Source organism: Thamnophis sirtalis, unplaced genomic scaffold (genome assembly GCF_051295495.1).
Source record: "Thamnophis sirtalis isolate CommonGarterSnake01/CBP01778 unplaced genomic scaffold, rThaSir2_p1.2 scaffold_1, whole genome shotgun sequence".
Taxonomy (NCBI): domain Eukaryota; kingdom Metazoa; phylum Chordata; class Lepidosauria; order Squamata; family Natricidae; genus Thamnophis; species Thamnophis sirtalis.
The window spans coordinates 164,485,853-164,513,165 of NW_028261381.1; the positions used below are offsets into that span (position 1 = coordinate 164,485,853).

Consider the following 27,313-nt stretch of genomic DNA (forward strand, 5'->3'; position numbering starts at 1 on the left):
CCCTCTGAAAGGCCGAAAATCAGTTGGCTGGTGCACATATGCGTGCCAGAGTTGAGGGCTGCCATGCTGGCAACTATGGAGCCTATGAACCATAGGTTTGCCATCACAGACATACAGGATATGAAAATAGAATCCATTTTAATGTAGGTAATTTATGACATCATCTTATAGCCAAAGAGATGTTTCTGGTGCTGACAGGGGTCCTGCCAAAGGTATGCACCACTTCCTTTACAACAGTGAAATTGGTGGCATGTAAACTTAGTAAATAAATAAAAATAAATTTTCCACCCCATCCCCATCCTGGAGCCCACTGGGCTCCTTGGGATCCCTGTTTCTGCAGGAAGATTTTAAAAGAAAAGGCATGTCAGAAACTGAAGGCATGAATGCAAGACATCACCACTTTTTCCTTCTCCTTGGCGCAGTAGGAAGCAAAGCCTTTAGAGATGATCTCAGCATACTGCAGCAGGACATTGCTGATGGTCTGAAAAGCAAAGTAAAGTCAATAAGAAAGACAAGGAGAATTTGAGCAGACATTGTGATCAAATTGTGATTTACTGGATTATAACAGGGCCTAACACAATCTGATGCCCTTTGCATGTGCTGGATCATAATTTTCAGCATTCTTCAGCCAGCAAGTCCTGGCTTGGTAGATGGATGGTCTACATCAGGGCTGTCAAACTCCCGTCCCGGGGCCAGATGTGTCATGCTCTGGCCACGCCCACGCCTGGTTTAGCGAAGGGGAAAAAAGTCCAGATAACGTCACGTGATGCCACCTGTGAATTTGACACTTGGTCTACATAGTATCTCCTTTTCAACAATAGTTTTACAAATACTTCCAGGCAGACCTTAAAAATAGGAATTGAGGATAAGGGTACTCTCAGAGCAGGGGTGGCTTCCTGCTCTTCTATAGAAGAGGTTCCACAAATCTACAGTGCTGTTTAGAACCGGTTCCAGCTCCTTCCCCCCGCCCATCCGCACCACACTTGCCCTGCCTGCCGCTCACTGATAGGCTGGCTCACCAATCGCCCAACCTGCCCCTAAGAGGCCTATCTAAAGCTTAAAGTCTTAAAGCTGTCAAGTTGGAACAGCCCTGGGGTTTTTTTCTAAAGGGTTAGGGGTGCAAAGGTTTTGTAACTTAACAGCTTTAAGACTTGCGTGCTTCAAATGCCAGAGTTTCTGAGCCAACATTTTGGTTGCTAAGCAAGAGCGTTGTTAAGTGAGTTTCACCACATTTTACAAGTTGGCCACGCCCACCCAGTTACATGACTGCCAAGCCACTCCCACTCGGTCACATGGCCAGCAAGCCACTCCCACAAAGCAGGCCACACCTACAGAAGAGGTTCTACGAACTTTTGAAACCCACCACTGTCTCAGAGATATATTACTCTGAGGAGGAAAGTTACATTTTATCTATAACAAGCTGATAAGCCAGCGATGCCCGGGTATTTATTTATAGGAGAAAAATATCACAGACCAAATGTAATTTCTGATGTTGGATTTTCCCCCTTACCAGAGGGAGCCTCCTTGTGGAGCACTGTGATGCTGTTACCATGGCAACTCCACTGTGCTGTACAGTAGAAGCCATTTGAAGGAACAATAGGCTGTATCTTAACAGAACATACACCCCGAGGGGTTTTAGGGGTGTCTTACCCCCCACAGTATTTGTTTCCTGAGGGTAAGCCATCTGTGTATTATATTTGCTTGAAATTGCTTGAGGCATTCCAGAGTTATGCTGGAACACACACACACAGCCATTTTTATACACCGTATTTTTCAGATTATAAGACACACTTTTTCCCCCTCAAAAAAGAGGCTGAAAATCTGGGTGCATCTTATACACTGAATACAGCATTTTTGCCTCCCGAAACCCCGCCCCCTTCACCAAAATTGCCATGCATAGCCTTTAGGAGGCTCTCAGAGTTCTCTTGGGGCGCTGGGGAGGGCAGAAATGAACAAAAAATGGGCTGGTTTTTTTGCTCAATTTTGCCACCCCCAGCTGTCAGGAGCACTCTATAAGCCTCCTAAATGCTATTCATGCCCCCTTTTTTTGAAAAAAAAAACGGCCCCATTTTCACAAAACATGGCCCCCTTTTTGCTCATTTTTGGGGGGCTCCACCCTCCAGGAGCACTCTATAAGCCTCCTAAAGGTTATTCATGCTCTCTTTTTGGAAAAAAAAAACCAGGCCTGTTTTTGTGAAAAAAGGGGTGTTTTGGGGAGGTCTGCAGAGTGCAAAACCTTTTTTTTTTTAAATTTGCCTCGTCAAAATTTTGGTGCATCTTACACTTCGAAAAATATGGTATATAGAAGATGATTTTAACATCTGGTAACAGTTCTGTCTACCATGGACATTGAATGATATTTCTGTGTCATACCCAAGATCTACCTAAATCAGCCTACTGTTCCATTCCCCAGACACACTCTTCATCCCGCTTTAGCTAGCAGCTAGGAGGACGTCTTCATAACACTCTTGAGTCAAACAGAAATTGTCCTTCTATAGCTGTGGAAACCTTCTATAAAATGATGGAACAATAGCATCAAGTCCGAAAATATTTTGATCTGCCTAGCAACTGCTTTTAGTTCAGAAAGTTTCCTTGGCTGGTCAACTTCTCTAAGAGTTGTTCCTCGATATCATTTCAAAAGCAGAAATTCTAAGCACACGGCAGTAGTGACCATAGCAGGAGAAGCTGTTCCTTACCTTGGCAAACCTGCGCATGTAATGGCCTACAATCTGTGGATCAGGGCACTCCAACTTCTTGATAATCTCAAAGCTTTGGTTGAGCTGGGAGAAGACATCAACCACAGAGCAGGAGAAAAGGGCATGTTCTGAGGTTTGTTGGAACTGGGAAAAGACCCAAGAAGATTGAATGAGAAGCTAACTTCTTTGAGAGAGAAAATAGGAAATTACGGTTAAAACATTTATCTTGCTAAACCCATTCTTGCCAATTCTGACAGTTAATTACTGAAGTTCAAAAAAAGACTTTTTTCTAGTCTTATCCAAAGATGGCAAGAACCAAACTTGAGAACGCTTTGTTCTCAAAACTCATGTTCCGTGATTGAAGTGAAAGATGGAATTCTGGTGAATTAACAGAATATTCATAAGATAATTCATAAGATATTTTGCAAAGTTGTGCAGATAAATGTTTGACATGCTAATTGCTATGCGACCCTGGCTCTTTCTAAAATATGTCTCCGTCAAAAGTTGCCACAAAGAGCTGTGTTCCAACAGAATTCAGTTCTGAGGTTGTTTTTTTTTTAAACTATTATAATTACAGTGCTGATGAAACCAGATGCAAATCTTCAGCCTGATATCTACCCCATCTTTCTTGTCCCGTTCCAATGCTCCATGCAAGAAATCTCGTGACACTTCCTCATTCTCATCCAGCCACTGGATAACAAAAGGTTCAAACCACCTAGAGAAAGACATGAAAAATGGTGTAAGGTTGAAATCGAAGAAAATGTATCTTGGCCAATTCCAGAGAATTTGAAATAGGGATGGGTAAGAGTTTTGTTCAGTTTTTCATCAGAACCTACCAAGCTCTAAAATTTTCATTAAAAACAGGTTGAAAAGAATTTAGTTTTTTATTTAATGAATGAGGGAAAATTAAAAAGAAAAGTACATCTTTTTGAAGTTTCCCCTCTTACAAGTTCTAGCTTTAGAAGTATAAAATCGCTTAGTGCAGTTTCTAAAGAAATCTAAAGAAACTGGCATTAATTTTCTAAAAACTGAAAATTTTCTCCTAAAATATTAGTTAGAAGCGGCCATTGAGACCATGAGATCTAACCCCCTGCTTAATGCAGAAATTCGAATGAATGCATCCTGAGAGTTGGCTGCTCAAGTTTCTGCTTGATCACAAGTGTTCTGTCTGACCAAAAAAAACATTCTTCTGAAGCTCAATGCATGGTGGGAGATAAACAGAATCAAATAAACAATTTGAATAATTTGAAATGGGGCCATTCAATGGTTTGGTCTGGAGAAATGGGTAGGACCTGGAAAAGGCCTTTCCCAAAAATGTTTTGTTGTCATGTGCCAAAAGTGTGCGTGTGCACACCTATAATGCAATGTGTGCGGAACACCCCCCATGTGCAACATCCCCTGCATGCTCCATCCCCTCTGCGCATGTATGCGCATCTGCGCAGCCACCCGCCACGTTGCCCCCGCCCCAGTTTTGAGTCTAGCAGGCCTCCCTGAAGCCTCCTGGGACCCAAAATGGGCTGTGGGGGGGGGCACGTCGCCTGAACCCCGTGCATGCGTGCACATCTCCTGCATGCATCCCTCCCCCTGTGCATGTGTGGCAGAAACCCAAAAATTACCTGGCCGGCAGGAGGTGGGGCTGGCTGGGGTGACGGTTTGCGTGCCCGCAGAGAGGGCTCTGCGTGCTACCTGTGACACACGTGCCATAGGTTTGCCATCATGGGCCTATTCTATACGGCCTCTCCTGAAGCCTGCCCTTACAAGTACAGTTCCTACCCTTAAGCAGTTGCCAAGCAAGAACTGATTTTTAAGAATTCTCCATGGTTATACCTTATACAGGTAGTCCTTGACTTACAACATTTCATTTAGTGACCGTTCAGAGTTACAACAGCATTGGAAAAAGTGACTTAAGGCCATTTTTCATACTTACGGCCATTGTAGCATCCCTGAGATCATCCCATCAAAATTCGGACACTTGGCACCTGGCTCATATTTATGATAGTTGCAGTGTCCTGGGATCAATTTGGTTGTGCTATCATTATGACATATGACCTATAAGTTGCTATTTATATGTATACTGTGAGCTTATGCACAGGAGACAAATTCCTTGTCTGTCCGATCACACTTGGAGAATAAAGAATTCTATTTTATTCTATTCTTCTTCTATTCTATTCATGTGATCATCTTTTGCAACTTCTGACAAGCAAAGTCAATGGGGACGCCAGATTCACTTAACGACTGTGTCACTAACTGAACAACTGCAGTGATTCACTTAACAACTGTGGCAAGAAAGGGCATAAAATGGAGCAAAATTCACTTAACAAATTTCTCACTTAACAATAGAAATTTTGGGCTCAATTGTGGTCGTAAGTTGAGCATAACCTGTACTAGTTATACTTTCTAATTCTACCCTTTTTGTGAAATGTGGTGTTTTGATTCTTTTGTGGCAGGACATAAAGTGAGATTTGGACATGAGAATGAGATGATACGGGGTTGGACTAGACAACCCCCAGGGTCCCTTTCAACTCTGCTATCATATTGCATTGTAAAGTAAAAACATTTTCTGAGTCTTGTAGAAGAACAGGAACCTTAAATGACAATAAATGTTATTGTCTGCATTTCCCCTTCCCTGATTTTATGTGAGCCGCCCTGAGTCCCCTCAGGGAAAAGGGCGGCCTACAAATGTCAATAAAATCAAAAAAAAAATCAAATCAAAATCAAACCTCAAAATTCACACCTGCTGTATCTTAAGCTAAAGTTCAGCCAACTGCAAGTTCTCTGGAGGAAACGCTTCTCTGCCTAGTAACAGAGTGACCAATTAACACTGGCATAACATATTTCAGTGTTTTGCTGTTTTTGAGAAACTTATGAGCGTGCTTCTCCGCAAGGAGGTTGTTCAGATGTTCATATGGCTGTCTTGCCTATCTTGATCTGAACCTTTGGTACCAAATAAAACCACTTCTCTTGATCTCGAAGTCTGAGTCCCTTATTTCCTGCAACACTTTTAGTGTATCTTTTATCTTGAATAATGCTTGTATAAAAGTCAACTCAATATTCTTTTGGAATAATAGTGTACTTTGAAATTTTCTGAGCTTGCCAAACTTTAAATATCTTCTTGGAGGTAGATATTTAAAGTTTGGCAAGCTCAGAAAATTTCAAAGTCGGCTTATGGTAAGTAGGGTCAAGGTTTAAGCATGAGGAAACCACAAAGGGACTTACGCAGGGTATTCAGGAACTCGGCTGGTGAAAGAAGGAAGATCTGTGACATATTCATTGTACAGCCATTTCACCTTAAAGTGCAAGTTCATATAGTCGGCACTCTTGCATAGCCGGTGTTTGTCATGCTCTACACAGTAGTGGAAGAGAAGAAGAGAATGAAAGAGAAAGAAGTAAAAATGGATGGGAGCGCACAATTCTCCTACAGGCTACCAGGATCCGAGTACTGAATTAGCCAAGCAGAATTATCTCCAGAGGTAAAACAAGATCCAAAAGCAAATTGTGGGAAACCATAGAAGAAAAGTGGAGGTGGATGGGGAGTGCACATAGCTATGAGCGAGGACGGAAATGATATAAGGGTATAAACCTGTGAATGAATTGGAAGGTGGATGGTGGATGGTGTCGCAGACGACAAAATCACGCTCGACGAAAGCGCGTACGTGACGTTAACATCGCGCTGTGATCGATAAATGTAAAAATAAAGCGAAAACCTTACCCTAACCCCCCCAAACCTAACCCTAAACCTAACCCTTAACCTAACCCTAAATCTAACCCTAACCCTAACCCTTAACGCTAAACCTAACGCTAACCCTTAACCTAACGCTAAACGTAACCCTAACGCTCTAAACCTAACCCTAACCCTTAACCTAACCCTTACCTTTATGTGAATCGGCTTGCTTTAATTTTATTTTTATTTCAATTTTTAATTTTTTTCATCGCGCTGTGATGACGTCAAATGCGCGCTTTCGTCGAGCGCGCTTTTGTGGACCGCGGTTTTGATGGGTCACGGCAGTATATAGCTAGTGTAGGAATTAAGAACTGTCTCTTTTAAGAAACTACCTCATGGGAAATGCAGGCAGAGACTGCCTTACGGGAAATGTAGTTCCATGGCATGCGATCACATCTCTGTTTCTGATCGGCCACCGGGGCATCTTGCCCACATGCAAAGTTTATAGCAGGGCAGTTCAATTGCTTTTGTAAACTGGAATAGTAGCTTTCTATATCTCCACTCAGCATGGGGATAAAATCATCATCTTTTTACACTACGTGATGGAACAGATCATGGAAGGTCAGAAGAATCTTAACACTGAACTGTAAGTTGTGTTATTAAGGATGCCTGATAATAAACGTGGTCTGAAAGAGATTCTTAAACGTGGAGTTAACTGGCTGCCCGAGCAGAACCTCATTGCCCGGAGCAGAACAGATGATCTCTTCTGAAAATGTTTTAATGTGCATTTAACCTGGGTATAGGGTTTGGCATAATCCCAGTTTGTCCAGAAAGACCAGAAGCTCAACAGAACATGGAGGGAAGGAGGCAGAAGACACATGAGAATGTTTTAATAAGAATGAGTAGTGCAGCCTCTTCTTAAGACTTCAAGAAGGCTCACCTTCCATTGCATACTTCATGTCCTGAGCGAAAAGGTTCCACATAACCTCTGCACTGATCTTTCCAACATTCAGCTCTTGAGGGAATCTGGTAAGAATTCAAAGGCAGAAATTCACTTTCATGTCAACATGAAAAATTCACTAAGGTACCATACCTGAATCCCACTAAAGACCGTGCATTAATGATTCGTGCATTTTCTTTCCCCTCTTTTGAGCACTCTCGGTATGTACTCACTGGTTGAGGCAGGGTGTGTATGAGTTCTTATCTTCCTCAATGATTGATACTATCAAGGTTATAAGTTTGGACCAAAAGTCTAGATTCTTGATGCTGGGACCCTGTTCCTCTGGTGGCACTTCACTCTTCTTGGACTAGGATGATTGGGTGGGAAGGAAGAATGAGGAAAAAAATACACATTAGTTTGGCCAACTCATCCTGTCCCCCTTGTAGAAACCAGAAGATCAAGGAGAGATGAGAATTGAGTAGGTCAGTGATGGCGAACCTTTTCAGCACCGAGTGCTGAAATGGGAGCGTGCGTGTGGGAATGCCAGAAACCGGAAGAGTAGCTCCCTGGTGAGTGCACATTGGAGCGATGGAAACCGGAAGAGCAGCTCCCCAGCGCACATGCACATCAGAGTTGGGTTTCAAATCACGGCACTACCGGTTCGCTCATGCTCACATGTCCAGGCGGGTGGGTGGAGCCTTCCACCGCCGCCACTACCGGTTCGGCCAATCAGGGCTGAATCGGCCCACCTCTGATGCACATGCCAGGAAGCTGAACTTCCTGTTTTTGGCACGCACACATGCACCAGCCACCTAGTCTTCCAGTTTCTGACATGCACGTGTGCATGAAGACCAGCTGCTGGCACGCATGCATGCACTGGAACCCAGAAGAGCAACGGGCGACAGCTGGCGTGCCCGGAACAATGGCTCTGCATGCCACTTCTGGCACGCGTGCCAAAGGTACACCATCACAGGAGTAGGGCATCATTAGATTAGAGGCCTTCGTCAAAGTGATGCTTTTCATCACTTCTCCAGTCCTTTTATTTCCCAGTCAACATTTTTATTTATTGTAATCTGTCAAATAGAAATGAAAACAGGAATAATATAAAAATATAATGACAGGGACAATAGGCACATTAGTGCACTTATGCATACCGCCTCTATGGACCTCTTAAGAATGAAATGAGGTCCATGGAAGTCAACATGTGACTAAAACTGTGAAAATTTGTAGCTGAGACAACTGACTCAGGTAGAGCATTCCAGACTTTGACAACTCTATTAAAAAAAATTGTATTTTCTACAGTCAGGTTTAGAATGATTTACCATATTTTTTGGAGTATAAAACACTCCGAAGTATAAGACGCACCTAGCTTTTGGGGAGGAAAACGGGGGGGGGGGGATCTACCTCTGCCTTCCACCAATTTTCCTTCTTGCAGCAAACAGTAAACAGCAAACAGTACAGACAATATATACTGGTTGTGGTATTACATTTCAGACTAGTACAGATGCTGTTAAAATTGATGTGGCTTTCTGAAAGTATATATTATTTTCTGCTATTGCTTCTTGTCCTGCTCTCAGGTGCTTTGGAGAATATTTTGACTCCCTCTTCTTTGTGGCAACCCCTGAGATGTTGGAAGACTGCTATCATGTCTCCCCTAGTCCTTCTTTCTATTAAACTAGACATACCCAGTTCCTGCAACCGTTCTTCATATGTTTTAGCCTCCAGTCCTCTAATCATCTCTGTTGCTCTTCTCTGCACTCTTTCTAGAGTCTCCACATCTTTTCTACATCGTGGTGACCAAAACTGAATGTAGTATTGCAAGTGTGGCCTTATAAAGTGGTATTAACACTTCATGTGATCTTGATTCAATCCCTCTGTTTATGCAGCATAGAACTGTGTTGGCTTTTTTGGCAGCTGCTGCACACAGCTGGCTCACATTTAAATGGTTGTCCACTAGGACTCCAAGATCCCTCTCACAGTTACTACCATTGAGCAAGGTACCACTTATACCAGTGATGGTGAACCTTTTTCGCCTCGGGTGCCAAAAGCACGAGCATGCCTGCTATTGTGCGTGCTTGTGTGTCCAACCCCATAACTCAATGCCCCTGCACCGTGCCCCCTGCGCATGCATGCAAGAATCCCCTGCTGCCCTGTGCATGCGCATACTGCTTTCTAAGACCCTAGGGAGGGTGAAAACGGCCTCCCCTGCCCCCCCCAGAGGCCAGAAATGGCCCGTTTCCTGACTTCTGGTTTGCGCATTGGGCAGTTTTTTGCCCTCCGGAGGCTGCAGGAGGCTTTTGAAAAATGGCTTGAAAAATTCAGGAGGGCGAAAAATGACTGAAAATGAAGGCTGAAATCAGCTGGCCAGTGCGCGCATGCGCGCTGTAACTGATAGGGCCCTAAGAAATGGCTCCGGGTGCCACCTGTGGCATGCGTGCCATAGGTTCACCATCATGGACCTATACTGTACCTGTGCATTTTGTTTTTCTTGCCTTAATGTAGAACCTTACTCTCTTCACCATTGAATTTCATTTTGTTAGATAGTGCCCAATGTTCAAGTTTGTCAAGATCCTTCCGTATCTTAAACCTGTCTTCTGGAGTGTTGGCTATTCCTGCCAGCCTGGTGTCATTTGCAAATTTGATGAGTTCCCCATTTATCCCCTCATCCAAATCATTGATGAAGATGTTGAAGAGTACTGGGCCTAAAACAGAGCCTTGGGGTACAGATATATGGTAGGTATTCCAAACAGTTGAACTCTTTAAGATTGGTCTAGCATAGATTTTATAAACTCTAGTTAGCAATACAATGTTTCCAGAAAAGAAGCTTTGTAGAATTAAGTTGTCAACCCTTAGTGCTTTTTTTAGCAACACTGTTACAGTGAACTTTGAAGCGTAGATCGTCAGAGATAAGGACACCTAGGTCCTTAACAAAGTGAGGGTCATCTGCTATATCAATATCACCTAGCTTATACTTGACATTCTGATTATGTTTATCAATATGTAAGACAGAGCATTTATTAATCGAAAATTGAAGTTGCCAACATGGCCAAAGGCATCTATGATGAAGTGCCAACCCACTCACAGGATCAGTTTGGTATTCACGACTATAGAGTTCATGGCAGTTGTTGAAGATGTATTCATAAGTTGAGTTGAGGCAGGCCTTCACACAATCCTTTACCACCTGACTGGCTCGTGGTGGACTCTGGAGCTCTTGGACCTGAACAAAACAGTGATAAGAAAGGGTGCCAGTTATTAGAAGCCATTAATTAATATAATAGGGACGCAGTGGCTCAGTGGCTAAGACGCTGGGCTTGTCAATCAGAAAGGTCAGCAGTTCAGCGGTTCGAATCCCTAATGCCGTGTAATGGAGTGAGCTCCCGTTACTTGTCCCAGCTTCTGCCAACCTAGCAGTTCAAAAGCATGTAAAAAAATGCAAGTAGAAAAATAGGAGCCACCTTTGGTGGGAAGGTAACAGCGTTCCGTGGGCCATTGGTGTTTAGCCATGCCGGCCACATGACCACGGAGATCTCTTTGGATAGTGCTGGCTCTTCGGCTTTGAAATGGAGATGAGCACCGCCCCCTAGAGTCGGGAACAACTAGCACATATGTGCAAGGGGAACCTTTACTTTTAATTAATATAGTGCCTACTTGAAGAAGCATCAGACTAAAAGAGGCATAAAGGATGATTGGAAAATATGTCTTAAAGTGAGAGACTGAGGAAACTGGTTATGTTTAGCCCAGAGACAAAAACATGTGAGGGGGATATCAAATATCTGGAGGAGTATCACCTGGAAACAAATCAAGACCTGTAAACTTTCAACTCAGTGTGCAGGACACACAATATAGAAAAGCAAATTTCAGTTTAATGTGAAAAAAAAGCTTTTTAGAATTAAGAACAGGTTGGCAAGGAAAAGCTTCTCTAGGGAGGTGGTAGGTTCCCTTTCATTGGATTTTTAAAACAGAAAGTGAACCATCCTATTATTTTAATTACCAAGAACATCTCTTGACCCAACAGGCATATTCTTATAAAGCTTCTATTTTTCTGAATCGCTTTCTGGATTGAGCCCAGAGTTCAGAGACGTTTGAATTTGGTTGGGCTATTTCTGGAGCTTTGGAACAATGGAATGGGCTATGCTTGCACAACTCTAAACCAGATTAAATCACACAATAAGTAGCATCAGAAATTAAGGAAGCACAAAATGATATTGGCTTCCAATCTTTCCAGGATGGAAGAACTGGAGATTTACCTTCATCCGGAAGAACGTGATGCTGGTCAAGAGGTCCACTGTTGATTTAAGGTCCTGCAGTCTTTCAGGACTGCTGGCAGGGAAATTATTCTGAGAAATGGGAGAAAATGCAGCCATCATTTGTAAATGTGTTTTTATTTTCCATTTTCATTTTTGTACAGTCACATATATACTGTGCACAACCGGGGCCATATAACATTAAACCAGTGGTCCCCAACCTTTTTAGCGCCGCGGACCAGTCAGCCTTTGATAATTTTACCGTGGCCCGCTGAGCACGCGCAGGGGTGGGGGGGCGTTGTTTGCGACGACACATTGATTGCGTACCTGCGCGGGGCTCTCTTCCCTGGAGCCTTTGCGCACGGCCCAGGAGCTTTTGCGCACGGCCCAGGAGCCTTTGCGCTGCAGCGATCATGGCCCCCGGCCGCTGCAGCGATCATGGCCCCTGGCCGCTACGCGGCCCGGTGCCAGGTACTCCACGGCCCGGCACCGGTCCGCGGACCGGGGGTTGGGGACCACTGCATTAAACAATAAACACAGCCATTCCTCTTGTCAATAATACCCCCCAAAATAGAAACCCAATGTACCTCTTCGACCCTCCATACACCCTTTCTTTCACCCCCCTCCAACTTTCCATCTTCCCTCCATCATTCCCCTCTACCCTACTTCCCCTCCCCCTCTACCACTCCTCTCTCCCGATACACTCCCTCCCTTCCTTCTCACCCTCCCTCCAATCCTCTCTCCCACCCTCTCTACCCCTCTTTCTTCTATCCCTCTACTCCTCCCTTCGGTGTATTTCTACTATCTATTAATATATTCAGCTTGTCCTATTTTTACGCTGGAATTAAAGAGCAACAGTATACAAGTGCAATCGCGTTACTTTGAAATCTGACACATACTATATACCCCCCCTTTCCCCCTAAGACCCCACCTCCCTTCCCCCCCCCCCCCCCGACTTCCCAGAGCCCGTACACGGTATAGATTTTTAACAAACACAGTCTAAAATATATTAAGACAAAGGAAGTAAAAAGAAAAAAGGAAGTCAGTAACACCTGCGTTGAACTCAGCTTCTTCCTGTTACACTAACTTTGAGCAGTTTAGATTATTCCTAATCTTAAGCATAGGCTATCTGGAATTTCTTAGTCCCGTATTTGTTTTGTGTATAGTCAATCCATTTTTTCCAGTCTCGTTTATATCTCTCATTTGAATGGTCTTTAAGATATGCCGATATTTTAGCCATCTCGGCTAGGTTTGCAGCCATCATTTGATATGTCTTCGTTCATCTGAGAACCTAAACTCCATACCACTGCCTTTAATCTGCTTGTATACCTCTTTTTGGACCACTTTCTGGCAATACTATTGTTCTTAATAATCCTGTATATATCAACAGAAAATAAGGATGGGAAAGATATTTGGTTCTCACTCTCAGGGAAATTTCTAGTGCTGGTGGTGGCTGAATTGGGGGTAATAAAAACTCCCCCCCCCCAAAAATCAATAGTGAGCTTCATTCACTACTAAATCGATGAGATCTTCCCCATCCCCATGCATGTGAAATGCTTAAAATGCTATTGTAAAAAAAACCTGAATTGACCCTGAATAGCAACAGGAAAAAGCATCTGTCAGGATTCTTTCATTTCTTCCTCTTCTCAGATTGTTTTGGGCTTGATTTTAGTTTTTTTTAATTATTATTTCACATTTATTATTTTTTATAAACAACTCAAGATGGCAAATATACCTAATACCCCCTTCCTCCCCTTATTTTTCCCACAATAACAATCCAATTAAGTGGGGCTGAGAAAATAACTGGCCCAGAGTCACCCAGCTGGCTTTCACACTTAAAGAGGAACTAGAACTCACAGTCCCCTGGTTTCTAGCCTAGTGCTTTAACCATTAGAAATAAACTTGCTCTCTTGCCTTGCTGCTCTGTGAATGGAACTGGGTTATCTTTTTCAAGGCCATTTCTACAAATGCCCTGTACAGCATGGATTATCTTTCAGCCCACATCTCTCTGATAGTTTTTGCCTGCCACACCAGACTGGACATTCCATCAATGAAGCGGTATGACTTCGTGGGTTCTAGGACAGTGTTGGCGAACCTTTTCAGCAGTACGTGCCAAAACAGGAGTGTGTGTGCGCGTCGCAAAACTGGAAGAGCAGCCGCCCGGTGCGCATGCACGTACCAGGAAGATGATCTTCCGGTTTCTAGCGTGCCAGCTGGTCTTCTGGTCTCTGGCATGCATGTGCACGTGAAGACCAGCTGGCATGTGCCAGAAACTGGAGGAACAGCTGGCCGGTGCATATGCCCGCGCAGGGAAAATGATCTTCCGGTTTCCAGCAGACGTATGCGCATTGGCCAGCTGGTCTTCGTGCACGCAGAAATGGGAAGACCGGGTGGCCGGTGCACATGTGTGCTCCAGAAACCAGAAGATCATTTCCCCAGCATGCGCATGCGTGCCAGGCAGCTGCTCTTCCGGTTTTCGGCATTCCCACATGCGTGAAGACCAGCTGGCTGGCGCGCTGGAGCCCAGAAGAGCAATGGGGGATGGCTCACGTGGCTGGAGAGATGGCTCTGTGTGCCGCTTCTGGCACACGTGCCATAGGTTTGCCATCATGGTTCTAGGAAGTGTGCCTCCTCTATCATAGACCCTATTTTGAGGAACAACTTCCCCTCTCAGATATGGACAGCTTTGACTTCTGGAAGGCCACGAAGACCTGGTGATTCCCCCAGGCACTGAGGCCAGGAAGTTAGCAGAATACAGAATAGCAGAGTTCTGAGGTGTATGTAGGCCTGCTTTTTAGATTGTTATTGAGATTTGAGTGGGGCACTTCAACTAGATTTTTCTTTACTGAAATTGTGAGTTTGGTTTTGATTTATCTTTCTACATCACCCAGAGTGCCTTTGGAGATAGGTAACCATATATACATGTTGAATGAATGAATAAATGAACGAATGAATGAACCAGAAAACTGGGAGCAAGTTTAATGTTTAGATAGTGTGCTTCTTGTTACCTACATAAACAAAAGAGGAGTAAAAACTTGCTTCTTTTCATACAACGACAAATGAAAATTCAAGAAACCGGCCTTTGATTACCTCAAAGAATCTGCCTGTTTCAGAGGTGGTATCCAGCAGGTTCTGACCAGTTCTGGACAGCCGGTAGCAGAAATTTTGAGTAGTTTGGAGAACCAGTAAATACCACCTCTGGCTGGCCCCGCCCCCATCTATTCACTGCCTCCCAAGTTCCAGCTGATCAGAATGGGGATTTTGCAGTAACCTTCCCCTGCCACACCCACCAAGCCACACCCACCAAACCATGCCACACCCATGAAGCCACACCTACAGAACTAGAAGTAAAAAAAATTGAATCTCACTACTGGCCCATTTCTCCGTTCTAAGCAAATGCCCCTCCTTACCCGATACATTGAGAGATCGATCCTCAGGGAATTGTGTAGCTGGTCCAGCAGTTTGACAAACCGTTCTTTCTGCAAAATGAGAGAGCCCCCAAAGCAGGTCAATGAAGTTAAAATAGTGAGACCTTGAACCCCCTCCCACCATGCCCCACCGTTGGTCTTGAACTTGGTTCAGGCTTGTTAATATAATCAAAGATTAAGAAATCATTCTTGAACTTTAGGGCAGGGAATTGGTTAAGTGATGCAAAGCTAAAAGACACCTACAAATGATCTTATTTGGCCTATCTTCTTTTGGACATTAGTTGGAAGAATCCTACCACCACCACCCACTTCCCTCCAGTTTACTCTTACCATCTTCTTTTTGTGAGTAGCACGCCAGATTTGAGGCACAATTACAGTTTTGTTGCAGACTTACAGACAAAGAGTAAGACGTCCACATTTTGGAGTAAATGGCAATCCACTGGCAATTCCAGTTCTCTCTTTATGGAATCCTGGTTTAGCTGCTTATGCTTTGATCCAAGAAATTGGACCAGTGAACTTGGCAAAACCTATGCATTTGGCTCTCTTTTATCGGGGAACAATCCCACTTGACTATCTGACCTTAAGGATGCTGTTGTTGTAAGTTCCAGAACTTTGTTCTGGTTTTTTGCAGAGAGAGAAAAAAAAGGAAAACCAGATTTGATTCTCTAATCCAGGGATGGGCAACCCGTAGACCCAAATTTTCTTCTTTGCTGATAGGTGGAACCCTGGGGAAGATCACCTGCTCTGGTGGTCCCAACTTCCTATACCTGACTAGGATTGATTCAACCTATTGGGGTGTATCGAGCAAGATTTCCTGATTAAGATGCTTCTGCCATCATTACTACCACAGTTTCCAAAGATTCTTGAGCAAAGCAGAGGAGACAAGGGACTTAGCATTGGTGCGACATTGCATGCAAAGAGCAAAACAGTCCTTTAGAAAATAACCACCCCTCAGGGCACCCCAGTCTTCCCCAATCCAATCACACAGGCTAACTCCCATCCTTTTAACTGCATCTCCCTGCCCTTCCATCTCTGGCTTTCCGAGGCCTAGTCCCAGCTGATGCTGTATTTCTTAATAACACTGGGCATGCGCAGCCACGCACGGTATGAAACGTTTGCCAAATTGGCAGGCTGATGTCAAACAAACTCCCTCCTGGCTCCCGGGCTACAATCACATTTGCTGTTCTTTTTAGCATGGCTCAGTGATATTAAGAAACCAGACCCATGCCCACCATTAAGACTCAAGTGGAGAAAAAGTATATGTTAGGATTGTGTTGTACATGTAGATTGCTGTCAGTTTGTGTATCAGGGATCTTTGTCGGTGGAATGTCAGGCACCTACTCTCTCTTTTTTTTTTTAACCCAATTCTTCAGTGTAACTTCTGTGATAATTTATCTATTTTATTTTATTTATTTATTTTATTTATTTATTTCATCAAGCATGTATTAGATAACATATATAAGTATAAACATGATTTTGAACACATGAAATGGATACAAATAAAACAGAACATTAGGACAGGGATGGTAGGCACACTGGTGCGCTTATGCACGCCCCTTACAGACCTCTTAGGAATGGGGTGAGGTCCACAGTAGACAGTCTAAGATTAAAATTATGGGGGTTTGGGGAAGAAACCACTGAGTCAGGTAGTGCATTCCAGGCATTGACCACTCTGTTGCAGAAGTCATATTTTCTGCAATCGAGTTTGGAGCGGTTTACCTTAAGTTTGTACCTATGATGTGCTTGTGTATTGTTGTGGTTGGAGCTGGAGTAGTCATTGACAGGTAGGACATTGTAGCAGATAATTTTATGTACTACTCTTAGGTCAGACCAAAGGCGGCGTAGTTCTAAGTTGTCTAAGCCCAAAATTTCAAGCCTGGTGGCATAAGGTATCGTGTTGTGAGCAGAGGAGTGGAGGACTCTTCTTGTGAATTATCTCTGGGTTTGCTCGATTGTATTAATATCCGACATGCAGTGCGGGTTCTAAACAGATGAGCTGTATTCGAGAATTGGTCTAGCAAATATTTTGTATGCTCTGGTTAGCAGTACAATATTACCAGAGAAGAAACTATGCAAGATTAGGTTAACAACTCTTAATGCCTTTTTGGCAATATTGTTATAGTGGGCTCTGTCACTTAGATCAGTGGTCTCCAACCTTGGCAACTTTAAGACCTGTGGACTTCAACTCCCAGAGTTCCTCAGCCAGCAAAGCTGGAACTCTGGGGAACTCTGGGAGTTGAAGTTCACAGGTCTTAAAGTTGCCAAGGTTGGAGACCACTGACTTAGATCATTAGATATGAGTACTCCAAGGTCTTTGACAGTGAGGGTCATCATTCTTTCTATGACTAAGAATGGCACACCTACGGAAACAACCTATATTTTCCTTTATTCAAATCTTCCTCCTCAATTTTGCCATTGCCTCTGTTGTGTCTTTTAGGTTTGATTTTCTCAGGACTGGAACTTATTATCTTATTCTTGACCTTATGTCAGGATAGCATCTATTCACTTCTATGGGAGAAAAGAAACTCCAACAACACAGGAGTACATTTGACAGCACGATGATAGCGGAGGGAAATGTGGTAACCCATGATCTAGGAAAAAATAAATCCAGTGGCCCTCCTGAAGTTACAATTGCATAGAAGTGAATAGGCATTGTTCACCATTTAACCCCTGGTTTATATAACTCCACCATCTGAAGTCCCATAAGGGATGAACTGAAAGTGCATTTCATGTTTATGTGGGTTTTAAGTTCTCAGTGGCCTTGATTGCCTGACAAGCAAAAAGGCAGAATATAAACTGTGAAAACAAATAATATATGTTCTCTGTGTTGATGAAATAACAAGGGCAGATCGAGTGGTAGGAGGTTTTATAGCAAAAGCTTCTCCCTAGAGTTACATCAATTTACCATCATGCATATATTCTACAAGCTGTTCTATGTTAAATGTATGAAAATGTGCTTCCTTTGTTTGATTTATAAGGCTCCTTAGCTACAATTTGATTTTAGTTTTGATTTGAATAATGGTTTGTTATATCTTTAGCTTTGTCTGGTCATTGGTGGGGCTTTCACTCCATCTATGTTACTCTTGTTATTTGATAAAATGTTGTAGGGAAAGCAATTTTGATGGAACGGTGGATTTTACTGCATAAATGTTATTTTTAGGTATGTTTCTCTACTACAGATTTGTTTTCTTATTATTCAATAATGCACATTGATAAGCTATTGGGGGAGGGAAAACTTAAATGAAAGAATTCGGGTAGTCCTCACTTAACCACCACGAAAGAATTTTGAAAAGTCTTTGTGGTCATTAAATGGATCATCATGTGATCTAATGTGATTTTATGACCAATTTTTACAAAAATTGTAACATGAGCCGCTGCAGTCATTACATGAATTATGTGGTTATCACATGAATTCATTCTCTCAAATGGAGATTTTTTTAAAAAAATCAGAAAGTGGCAGAAACACTGCAAATAGCAATAGCAATAGCAATAGCAGTAGACTTATATACCGCTTCATAGGCCTTTCAGGCCTCTCTAAGCGGTTTACAGAGAGTCAGCATATTGCCCCCAACAATCTGGGTCCTCATTTTACCCACCTCGGAAGGATGGAAGGCTGAGTCAACCCTGAGCCGGTGAGATTTGAACCGCTGACCTGCTGATCTAGCAGTAGCCTGCAGTGCTGCATTTAACCACTGCGCCACCTTGGCTCAAATCACGTTCATGCGAGCGTTGAATGCTGCAACCGGTCGTAAGTGCAAACTGGTTGTGAAGCACCCAAAATGCAATCACATAACTATGGGTGTGGTATGGCACTTGTAACTTTAAGGATCAGACATAAGTAAATTTTGGGGAGTTGGTTACAATGAACAGAATGGAATATTCTTTACTGGCCAAGTGTGATTAGACACACAAGGAATTTGTCTCTGGAGCATAAGCTCTCAGTGTACATACAAACAACAAAGTAATATAATCAGAAGATACTAATTGAAGAAAGTAGTAGGGAAGATGAGATGGATAATAGCAATACAGCCCTATTACATGGGCAAATATCCTTAGATATAAGACAGTGCTATGGGAATGACCATACTTTTCGGAGTATAAGATGCACTTTTCCCTCCTAAAAGAGGGTGGAAATGTTGATGCGTCTAATACACTGAATACAACCATTTTTGGCCTCCCCAAACCCTGCCCTGCGAATCCCGTTTTTGCCAAAACCAGGCCCTATTTTTTTTTTTTTGCAAAAATGGGGCGTGCAAAGGGTTTGTGAGGCCTGCAGAGTGCTCCTGGAGGTCAGGAAGGGCAACATCTATTTTTTTTTTCTTGTTTTCCTCTTCGAAATCTTATACTCCGGTGCATCTTATAGTCCCAGAAATACAGTAGGTGTTCAGCAGAGTTATGGCACAAAGGAGAAAACTACCTTTGTGTTTAGTTGTTTTGCCATGCAATGCCTTGTAATGGTGTCCAGAGGGGAGGAGTTGAAACAGTTTATGTTCAGGATGTGAGGGGTCTGTAGATATTTTCTCAGCCTCCTTTCTGACCCATGCAATACGCAAATCCTCAATGGAAGGCAGGATGGTTGCAATTGTTTTTTCTGTAGGTATAACTATCCATTGAAGTCTGTACCTGTTTTGTTTGGTTGCTGTGCCAAACTAGACAGTTATAGAAGTACAATGTTGAATGATCGTAAAGCAACCAGTTGTTAAGTGAGGACTATCTTTACACTGCATGATAAGTCATTTTATGCAATGTAATGTTTGATTTGATGCATAAACATACAGTGGAAAATCAGTAGCAATAGCAGTAGACTTATATACCGCTTCATAGGCCTTTCAGGCCTCTCTAAGCGGTTTACAGAGAGTCAGCATATTGCCCCCAACAATCTGGGTCCTCATTTTACCCACCTCGGAAGGATGGAAGGCTGAGTCAACCCTGAGCCGGTGAGATTTGAACCGCTGACCTGCTGATCTAGCAGTAGCCTGCAGTGCTGCATTTAACCACTGCGCCACCTTGGCTCAGTACAGCAGTAGAGAAAAATAATCTTGATTCAACGGCAAGGCTTTCTGGCACAGTTTAAAATAACTTGTGGGTGAGTGGAAAAATTGCACCTGGATTTATTTTATGTGTCATTCTATTTATAAAAAGTGATGAGGCTTAAATGTAATTGTATCTGCAATTGACTGATGGCAAATTTGTCAATGCCTATGGTGCTCAAATGGTGCTCCAGTTGTTTTGGGACTGCATCCAAGGTGCCTATTACTTTGGTACTACCCTTTGCCATAGTCATTCTATTTCTATTTGTAGGTCTTTGTATTTTGTTATCTTCTCCTGTTCTTTCTCTTCTATTCTGCTGTCTCCAGGCACTGCCACATTATATTATTATCATTATTATCATTATTATTATTATTATTATTATTATTATTATTATTATTATTATTATTATTATACTACAATTGTATCACAGCGGCCAGTTGTTTCGCCGGATTTGGCATTGGTTACTAGTCGGGCCTCACTCAGGGGCCTAGGACGTCGTAACGTATTTTCGTAATATGTGTGCAGATCCAAGCAGTGTGGCTTTTTGCATTTGAAGAATGCATTATTATTATTATTATTATTATTATTATTATTATTATTATTATTATTATCATCATCATCATCATCATTATTTTCTATTCATTAAATATGAAGCTCAGCCAATAATAATAATAATAATAATAATAAATATTATTATCATCGCATCATTATCATTATTATTTCCAACTGCCCTTTTAAGGCAAAGATTTGAGAAGAAATTAAAATAAAAAGCATTTTAAAAGCTTCTCAGAGTTTAACTTCTTTCATTGGTTAAGGAACTGGCTGAGTTCAGCCTCTTAAATGAGGCCTTGCTAGGCCTTTTGCTAGAAAATATGGAGTAGCCAATGTCAACAGAAGGAGGGACATCTGCAGAGGGGTCAAAAAAGTCAAGATGGCAGCCCTGCCCGTGGAGTTGCAAAAAAGCCCCATTTTTACATGCATGACAGCCACCATCATCATCAGTATTTTTGAATTCCCTGCAGCAGGACATCAATCCCTGACCCACCAATCGATCATTTCCCATGGTAGCATTTCAATGCCTTTGGGAAACTCCTCCTTGGATCGAATAATTAAGGAATTTTAAGGGGACCAAACTTGCTTTCAGAAAACCTGACATAGTATCTTTACTTCATGTATGATTGTTGTTGTTTTTTTACTGTTGTAAAGGATGTCTTTTGTGCATAGTGATGGACTTGTGTGTGTGTGTGTGTGTCTGTTACAATCTCCATTTTAAAATATAAAGCTACCTTCCTAAAGTCTCCTAACTAGTCCGCTATACTTGCTTCACAGCTCTTCCAAAATCCTTTCTCCCCCTAACACCCCAACCTCATCCCAACCTGGTCTCTGCAATCATGCATTTCTGGCTCTTCCCTTCCAGGACGTTGTTCCCACTCCCTCCAGCCCCCTTCCTCCCCTCCCCCTCTCCCCCTCCCATCCTCCCCCTCCCCTGTCCTGCCTCTTCCTCTAGCCCTAAGGCACAAGAGACAACGAGAAGCGATCCTTGCAAAAAAAAGAGCACAGATGCGCATCCGGCAAACATAGGCTCCGTAGCACGCCTTAGCACCGGCCACGGCACACAGAGGGTTAAAGCGACACAGTCTGGTTTTTTGGGGGGGAGGGAAACACCCAATTTTTAGGCTCTCTGAGAGGAAAAAAAGAAGAAAGAAACAAGATTTGTACACAACCTAACATTTGCTTTATCAAAACAATACGACTTTTTGCAGCGGTGACTCAAGACACATAAACGGAAAGAGGCTCACACAGACCTTAACCAGAGGACAAAACTGGCTATGTGAAGAAGCACATCCAGAGGCTTGTTAAGACACATCTCGGTCAGGATGAGAAGAGGTTGGGTCTCCCCGCCCCACCCTAAAACGTGTGAACTTTGTTGCTTGGGCCGATTAGCCCACAATAGTCTCACATTCGGTGATGGAAACTGTTGATTTAGAACAGGGGTCACCAAACGTGGCAACTTTAAGACTTGTGGGCTTTATCTTCCAGAATTGCCCTGCCAGCATGGCTAGCTGAGGAATTCTGGGAGTTGACATCATCAAGCCTTAAAGCTGCCCAATTTAGAGACTCCTAATTTAAGGGAACATGATGAGGTCAGACGAAGCCATGAAGCTAGACGTCACAGGCTTCGAACGGTGTGTGAACAAACCTCTGTTAGCTGACTTTTTAAAAGTGCACAAGAGAGAGAGAGAGAGAAGATGCATTTTAGAGACGCTTTAGAAAAGGTAAAAAACATAATGGCATTTGTCATCTGAAAGAGACCACAGCTCAAGGTCACTTCCCCCAGGGCAAACGTGTAAGGACCTCACTGGATGGATCCACCCCAACACACAAACACACACACACACACCAGAAACTACAAGTAGAGGGCCTAGTTGGGTTCCTAATCTTCTGAAGCAGGACTTCAGATGCAGAGTAGAAATCTGCACCCCTTTTGATGGAAGGTTTGCTCCCACTTGCTCCATTTTATACGGTTTTCTGGTTTTCAGATTACATCAAAGCTAATTAAAGCATTAATTAGCCCCAAGGTGGCACAGTGGTAAGAGTGCAGTACTGCAGGCTACTTCTGCTGATTGCCGGCTGACTGCAATTTGGCAGATCAAATCTCTACAGGTTCAAGGTTGACTCAGCCTTTCATCCTTCTGAGATTGGTAGAATGAGGACCCAGATTGTTGGGGCCAATAGGCTGACTCTGTAAACTGCTTAGAGAGGGCTGTAAAGCACTCTGAAGCAGTATATAAGTCTAAGTGCTATTGCTATGATGCTGTGTATCTGTAATCAGAGAATACGGAGATGATATGAGCTTGACTTTACCAGACAACTGCGGCCTCTTCTGATTGGCAGATGCTTCCCGAAAGCTCAGGCAAAGAGATGTCTTTGCAAAGATTTAGGAGATGTGAAAGCACCTAAGCCTCACGACCCAGTGGGTTAACAGAGAGGCAGCCATCTTGTCCAAGGCTCCAGCAGACATTTTGTATGTGTTTGTATTGCTTTGCTCGCATTATGCAGTTGTGAGTCCATAATGTTCCATTGAAAGAGCAGTAAGGAAACTCAACAAGAAGAGCAAAGAGCTGAGTGGACCAGCTCCACCCTGTAGTGGCCTTCTAAAGCAGCCTCTGGTCTGTAGTGGAAGCTGCTCCATTACCCACACTGCAGCCATTCCATTTAGTTTCAGCGTAGGAGGGGAGAGACTTGGCCTTCAACGGAACATTCCAGTGTTCTTTTGCTTCCAGTGGGTTCTTTCAGGATCCCCTTGGATTCATGCCTCTGAATGTGGATCCTCAAGAACCACAACAGAAAGCCCAAATAAATGCCTCATCCTTGTTGTGGTTGGCTTGATAAACAGCCAAGGCTTGGAGAAAGAGATGGAGAAGCCAAGCAAGTCTGCTTCGTGGGGACTGTCACCAGCTTCCAGATTATGAATCCACTGAGAACCAGAAGCAGAAGGCCCTACCTCCAGTTTTCACAGAGAGTTTCTTCTCCCACTAGTTTGCTTTCCTGAAGAAGCCAAACACCATTTGTTCCACTACACCTGCCTAACTGAATAGGGAGTGAGGCAGGTGAAGAGATGCAGAGAGATCTAGAAGTATGATTTGGGGGCTTTCCTTTTTAAAACAGAGATGGGTCACTTGGGAGTTGGAGGCATCCCCCAGCATCCCATCTGCTTAACTGAGATTTAGGGGGCATTTTATAGAGGGGAATGGGAACACAGGGGCTCCAGGGGAGGAAATGCTCCCCTGCCCACTTTTAAAACCTGCCTAAGATCCTGCAGTCAAGCAGAAGAAGGGTGGAAGATTTTCAGCCTTAGCCCTCCCCATGGCATCATCCCCTGATCTTTGTTAATAAAAAAGACAACCCCCCACTTTCGAAAATTATATTGGCAGCCATGATGGTACAATCAAATCTCTGCCTGTTTGTGATCTGTTTGTGGTGTTTTTTTTAAAACCTTTTCACTGGGAAATGCCATTCCTGCCATGTTTCCCTGAAAATAAGACAGGGCACTTATTTTCTTTTGGGCCCTGAAGTAAGCACTTGGCCTTATTTTCGGGGAGGTCTTATTATTTTTGAGGTGCAGGAGGCTGCGAGTGTAGTTACCTCATGGCTGCTGCTATGTTGCAATATTTTTGGGGAGGGCTTATTCTAGTGCATACGTTCAAAAGCCCGACTGGGCTTATTATCCAGGGAGGTCTTATTCTCAAGGAAACAGGGTATTCAATATTGGAACTTTTTTGGACAAATCTTTGCTTTTCTATGAGAGACAGACGATAGCAAAGGCAGGATCCTTCAAGGTTTAATTCTCCAGTCCATGACTCCACAACATTTTCCTGTACCAAACCAGGTCCTGGAGGCCCTTCATTTATTATGTGGCTATTGACTAGTCTTTATAATACTTCCAGACATCACTATTTTAGGGAATAGTTACCCACAGAAACCAACCTATGGGGAGGTAAACGTGAGCGGGGAAAACCTGCAAGCTTTCAGATTTGTGTTAATACGAGGGTTCCAAGTAACACCCCCAATAAAAGAAGACCTTTCCTTTTATTAGAGTTGTCATATTGGCACATCTGGGAAAATCTGAAAGCTTCCAGGTTTTCCCCACCCAAGTGAAAGTTCAAGTCCCTGCCCAGCACCCACATGTCAGTCACAGGCCCAATCAGGCACCGTCCCAATGGGAGATGCCTCCCAGTCACACCACTCCAGGCACAGGGCAAGATGTCCTTGACTCTCTCAGAAAGGAATGTTATTTAGACTATCTATCTCCCACACTCCATGTGATTCCCCCCCTCCCATTTCCCCACAGCAGAGAAATGTGGCAAGCCGGAAGGCCCAATGCAAAAGATGGCTTCCAGGCCTGACATATGGTACGGGTTGCTCTGAGGGAAGTGATCTCCAAAAATGGCCTTGCTTTTTAAAACATTTTAATTTGGGGCCCCCCAAATTGGCCGCATCTCTTTCAGACAACATCCTGTCACCATTTGAAAGCCTTCCTGGTTTAGTAGTTGGTTTGTACAACTGTATATAAAGAGGATTCTCAGGACTCTGCAGACCACTACTCTTAAAAAACAACAACAGTAAAGTCTTCTGCATTCTTAAACCATCTCTCAAACCCCAAGTTTTCATTGTGAGAATACAAAGTACGAATGGTTGCAAACCCCTACTGTTATCCTCTAGAAGTTATGATTATATCTTTCATAATATTATGCTTCCCCTCCCCCATCATGGAACACAAGGTGGCATGCAGAGAGATGTCTAGGCAATCTAACAACCATCCTTCAGTGGAGTTCAGATATGCTTAGCTGCAGCTAGGTGACTCCTAACCCTGCTGGCTTAAGAGCTTTCCAAAGGAGACCAAAGGTTGAAGATGTAGGCCAGGACTGCTTCTTAGGGCTCCATCCAGGAGTTTCTGGAAAGTTTAACACCTGACATTTCTAGAGCGATTGTTGCTTTGACTTTCCAGTTTATGTGTGTAATGGACTGTGAGAATAACCTCGAAGAAGAATTAAGCCAGATAAGAACAATCTGAGTCTAGATAAACTTAGGAATGGGAATGGAGAAAGTGTCCCGGGATTTACCTTCACAACTTTATTTATTTGTTTAATTTATATGCCACCCATCTCACTGCCCAGGGTGGCATGGGAGGTGCATTCTCGCTAGGATAAAGACGGAGAAGGTGGCACATTAAGAGTTGCAAGAATCTGTTAGTGTAGCCCTAAAGGTAGTTTTAGTATTCATACGTTGGAGCCCAGGCCTGGTCTGTCTTGAAGGGCTGACATCGATCTTGCAACTCTGAATAGTTCTTCCTCATTTTTTTTTCAAAGTTACTCTCACAACCCATTACAATGTTATGCCCTGGAATATGCTGGTGGCCTTCCATCCATGTACAGTAGTAACCAGGACTGGCATGGTTAGTGCTTTGAGATCAGTGAAACTGGGCTAGGTGTAGAAGAGATCCAAGTTCGGATTTTGTTCTCATCCCCAAAGCTTCCTAATATTCAGCAACTCTGGTGACTTTACAGCCCAGCCTGCCTTTCAGGATTCTTATAGGGATAATATGGGAGAAGGAGGCACATGTACTACTTTTTGCTTCTTGGACAGTGAGTTAAATAAACTGGAAAGGGAGGAGAGGGGAGGAGAGGAGGGGAGGGGAGAGGAAAGGGGAGAGGAGAGGAGAGGAGGGGGAGAGGAAGGGGGAGGGGAGAGAGGAGGGGAGACAAAAGGAGAGGAGAGAGAAGAGAAGTGTGGGGATGAAAGAGGGGATGGGAAAGGGGAGGGGAGAGGAGGGGAGAGTGGAGGAGAGAGGGGGAAGGGGAGGAGAGGGGGAGTGGAGATGAAAGGAGAGGAAATGGGAGGGAGAGAGTAAAGGTTAGAGAGGAGAGGAGAGAAAGTTTAATGGAAATGGGAGGGAGGGACTAAGGAGAGGGGGGAGGGGAGATGAAAGGAGAGGAGAGGGGAGAGGAAATGGGAGGGAGAGAGAAAAGGTTAGAGAGGAGAGAAAGTTTAATGGAAATGGGAGGGAGGGAGTAAAGGTTAGAGAGGAGAGGAGAGAAAGTTTAATGGAAATGGGAGGGAGGGACTAAGGAGAGGGGTGAGGGGAGATGAAAGGAGAGGAGAGGGGAGAGGAAATGGGAGGGAGAGAGAAAAGGTTAGAGAGGAGAGGAGAGAAAGTTTAATGGAAATGGGAGGGAGGGAGGGACGAAGGAGAGGGGAGAGGGGAGATGAAAGGAGGGGAGAGGGGAGAGGAAATGGGAGGGAGAGAGTAAAGGTTAGAGAGGAGAGGAGAGAAAGTTTAATGGAAATGGGAGGGAGGGACTAAGGAGAGGGGGGAGGGGAGATGAAAGGAGAGGAGAGGGGAGAGGAAATGGGAGGGAGAGAGAAAAGGTTAGAGAGGAGAGGAGAGAAAGTTTAATGGAAATGGGAGGGAGGGACTAAGGAGAGGGGAGAGGAGAGAAGAGAGGAGGGGAGAGGGGAGGGAAGAAGAGAAGGGAGGGGAGGTAGAGGAAATGCGTGGGAGGAAGTAAAGATTAGAGAGGATGGAAGGTTTAATGGAAAAGGGAGAGAGGGAAGAAGGAAAGAGAAGTAGAGAAGGAAAGAAAGAAGGAAGGAAAGAAGGAAGGAAGGAAGGAAGGAAGGAGGGACGGAAGAAAGGAAGGAAGGAAGGAAGGAAGGAAGGAAGCAAGGAAGGAAGGAAAGCTGCCCTAATTATTTGGAAGTCTAGAACCATTAAACCAGGGAGCTTTGACCTGGTTTCAGGTTGTGACCAC

The 27,313-nt window shown here is 43.6% G+C and overlaps 1 protein-coding gene across 1 annotated transcript in view; it reads right to left on the bottom strand.

Annotated features, from left to right (window-relative positions):
- The window catches only part of UNC13A (unc-13 homolog A), a 167,104-nt gene that overhangs the window by 36,405 nt on the left and 103,386 nt on the right, over positions 1-27,313 (bottom strand). Inside the window, exons 23-31 of the mRNA XM_087702672.1 lie at positions 14,952-15,020; positions 11,545-11,634; positions 10,380-10,514; positions 7,531-7,664; positions 7,298-7,383; positions 5,913-6,039; positions 3,315-3,411; positions 2,697-2,840; positions 398-481 (exon numbers count right to left, since the gene is read on the bottom strand). Of these exons, the coding sequence (XP_087558798.1) occupies positions 398-481; positions 2,697-2,840; positions 3,315-3,411; positions 5,913-6,039; positions 7,298-7,383; positions 7,531-7,664; positions 10,380-10,514; positions 11,545-11,634; positions 14,952-15,020 (966 nt within the window). The remainder of the gene's footprint in view (positions 1-397; positions 482-2,696; positions 2,841-3,314; positions 3,412-5,912; positions 6,040-7,297; positions 7,384-7,530; positions 7,665-10,379; positions 10,515-11,544; positions 11,635-14,951; positions 15,021-27,313) is intronic.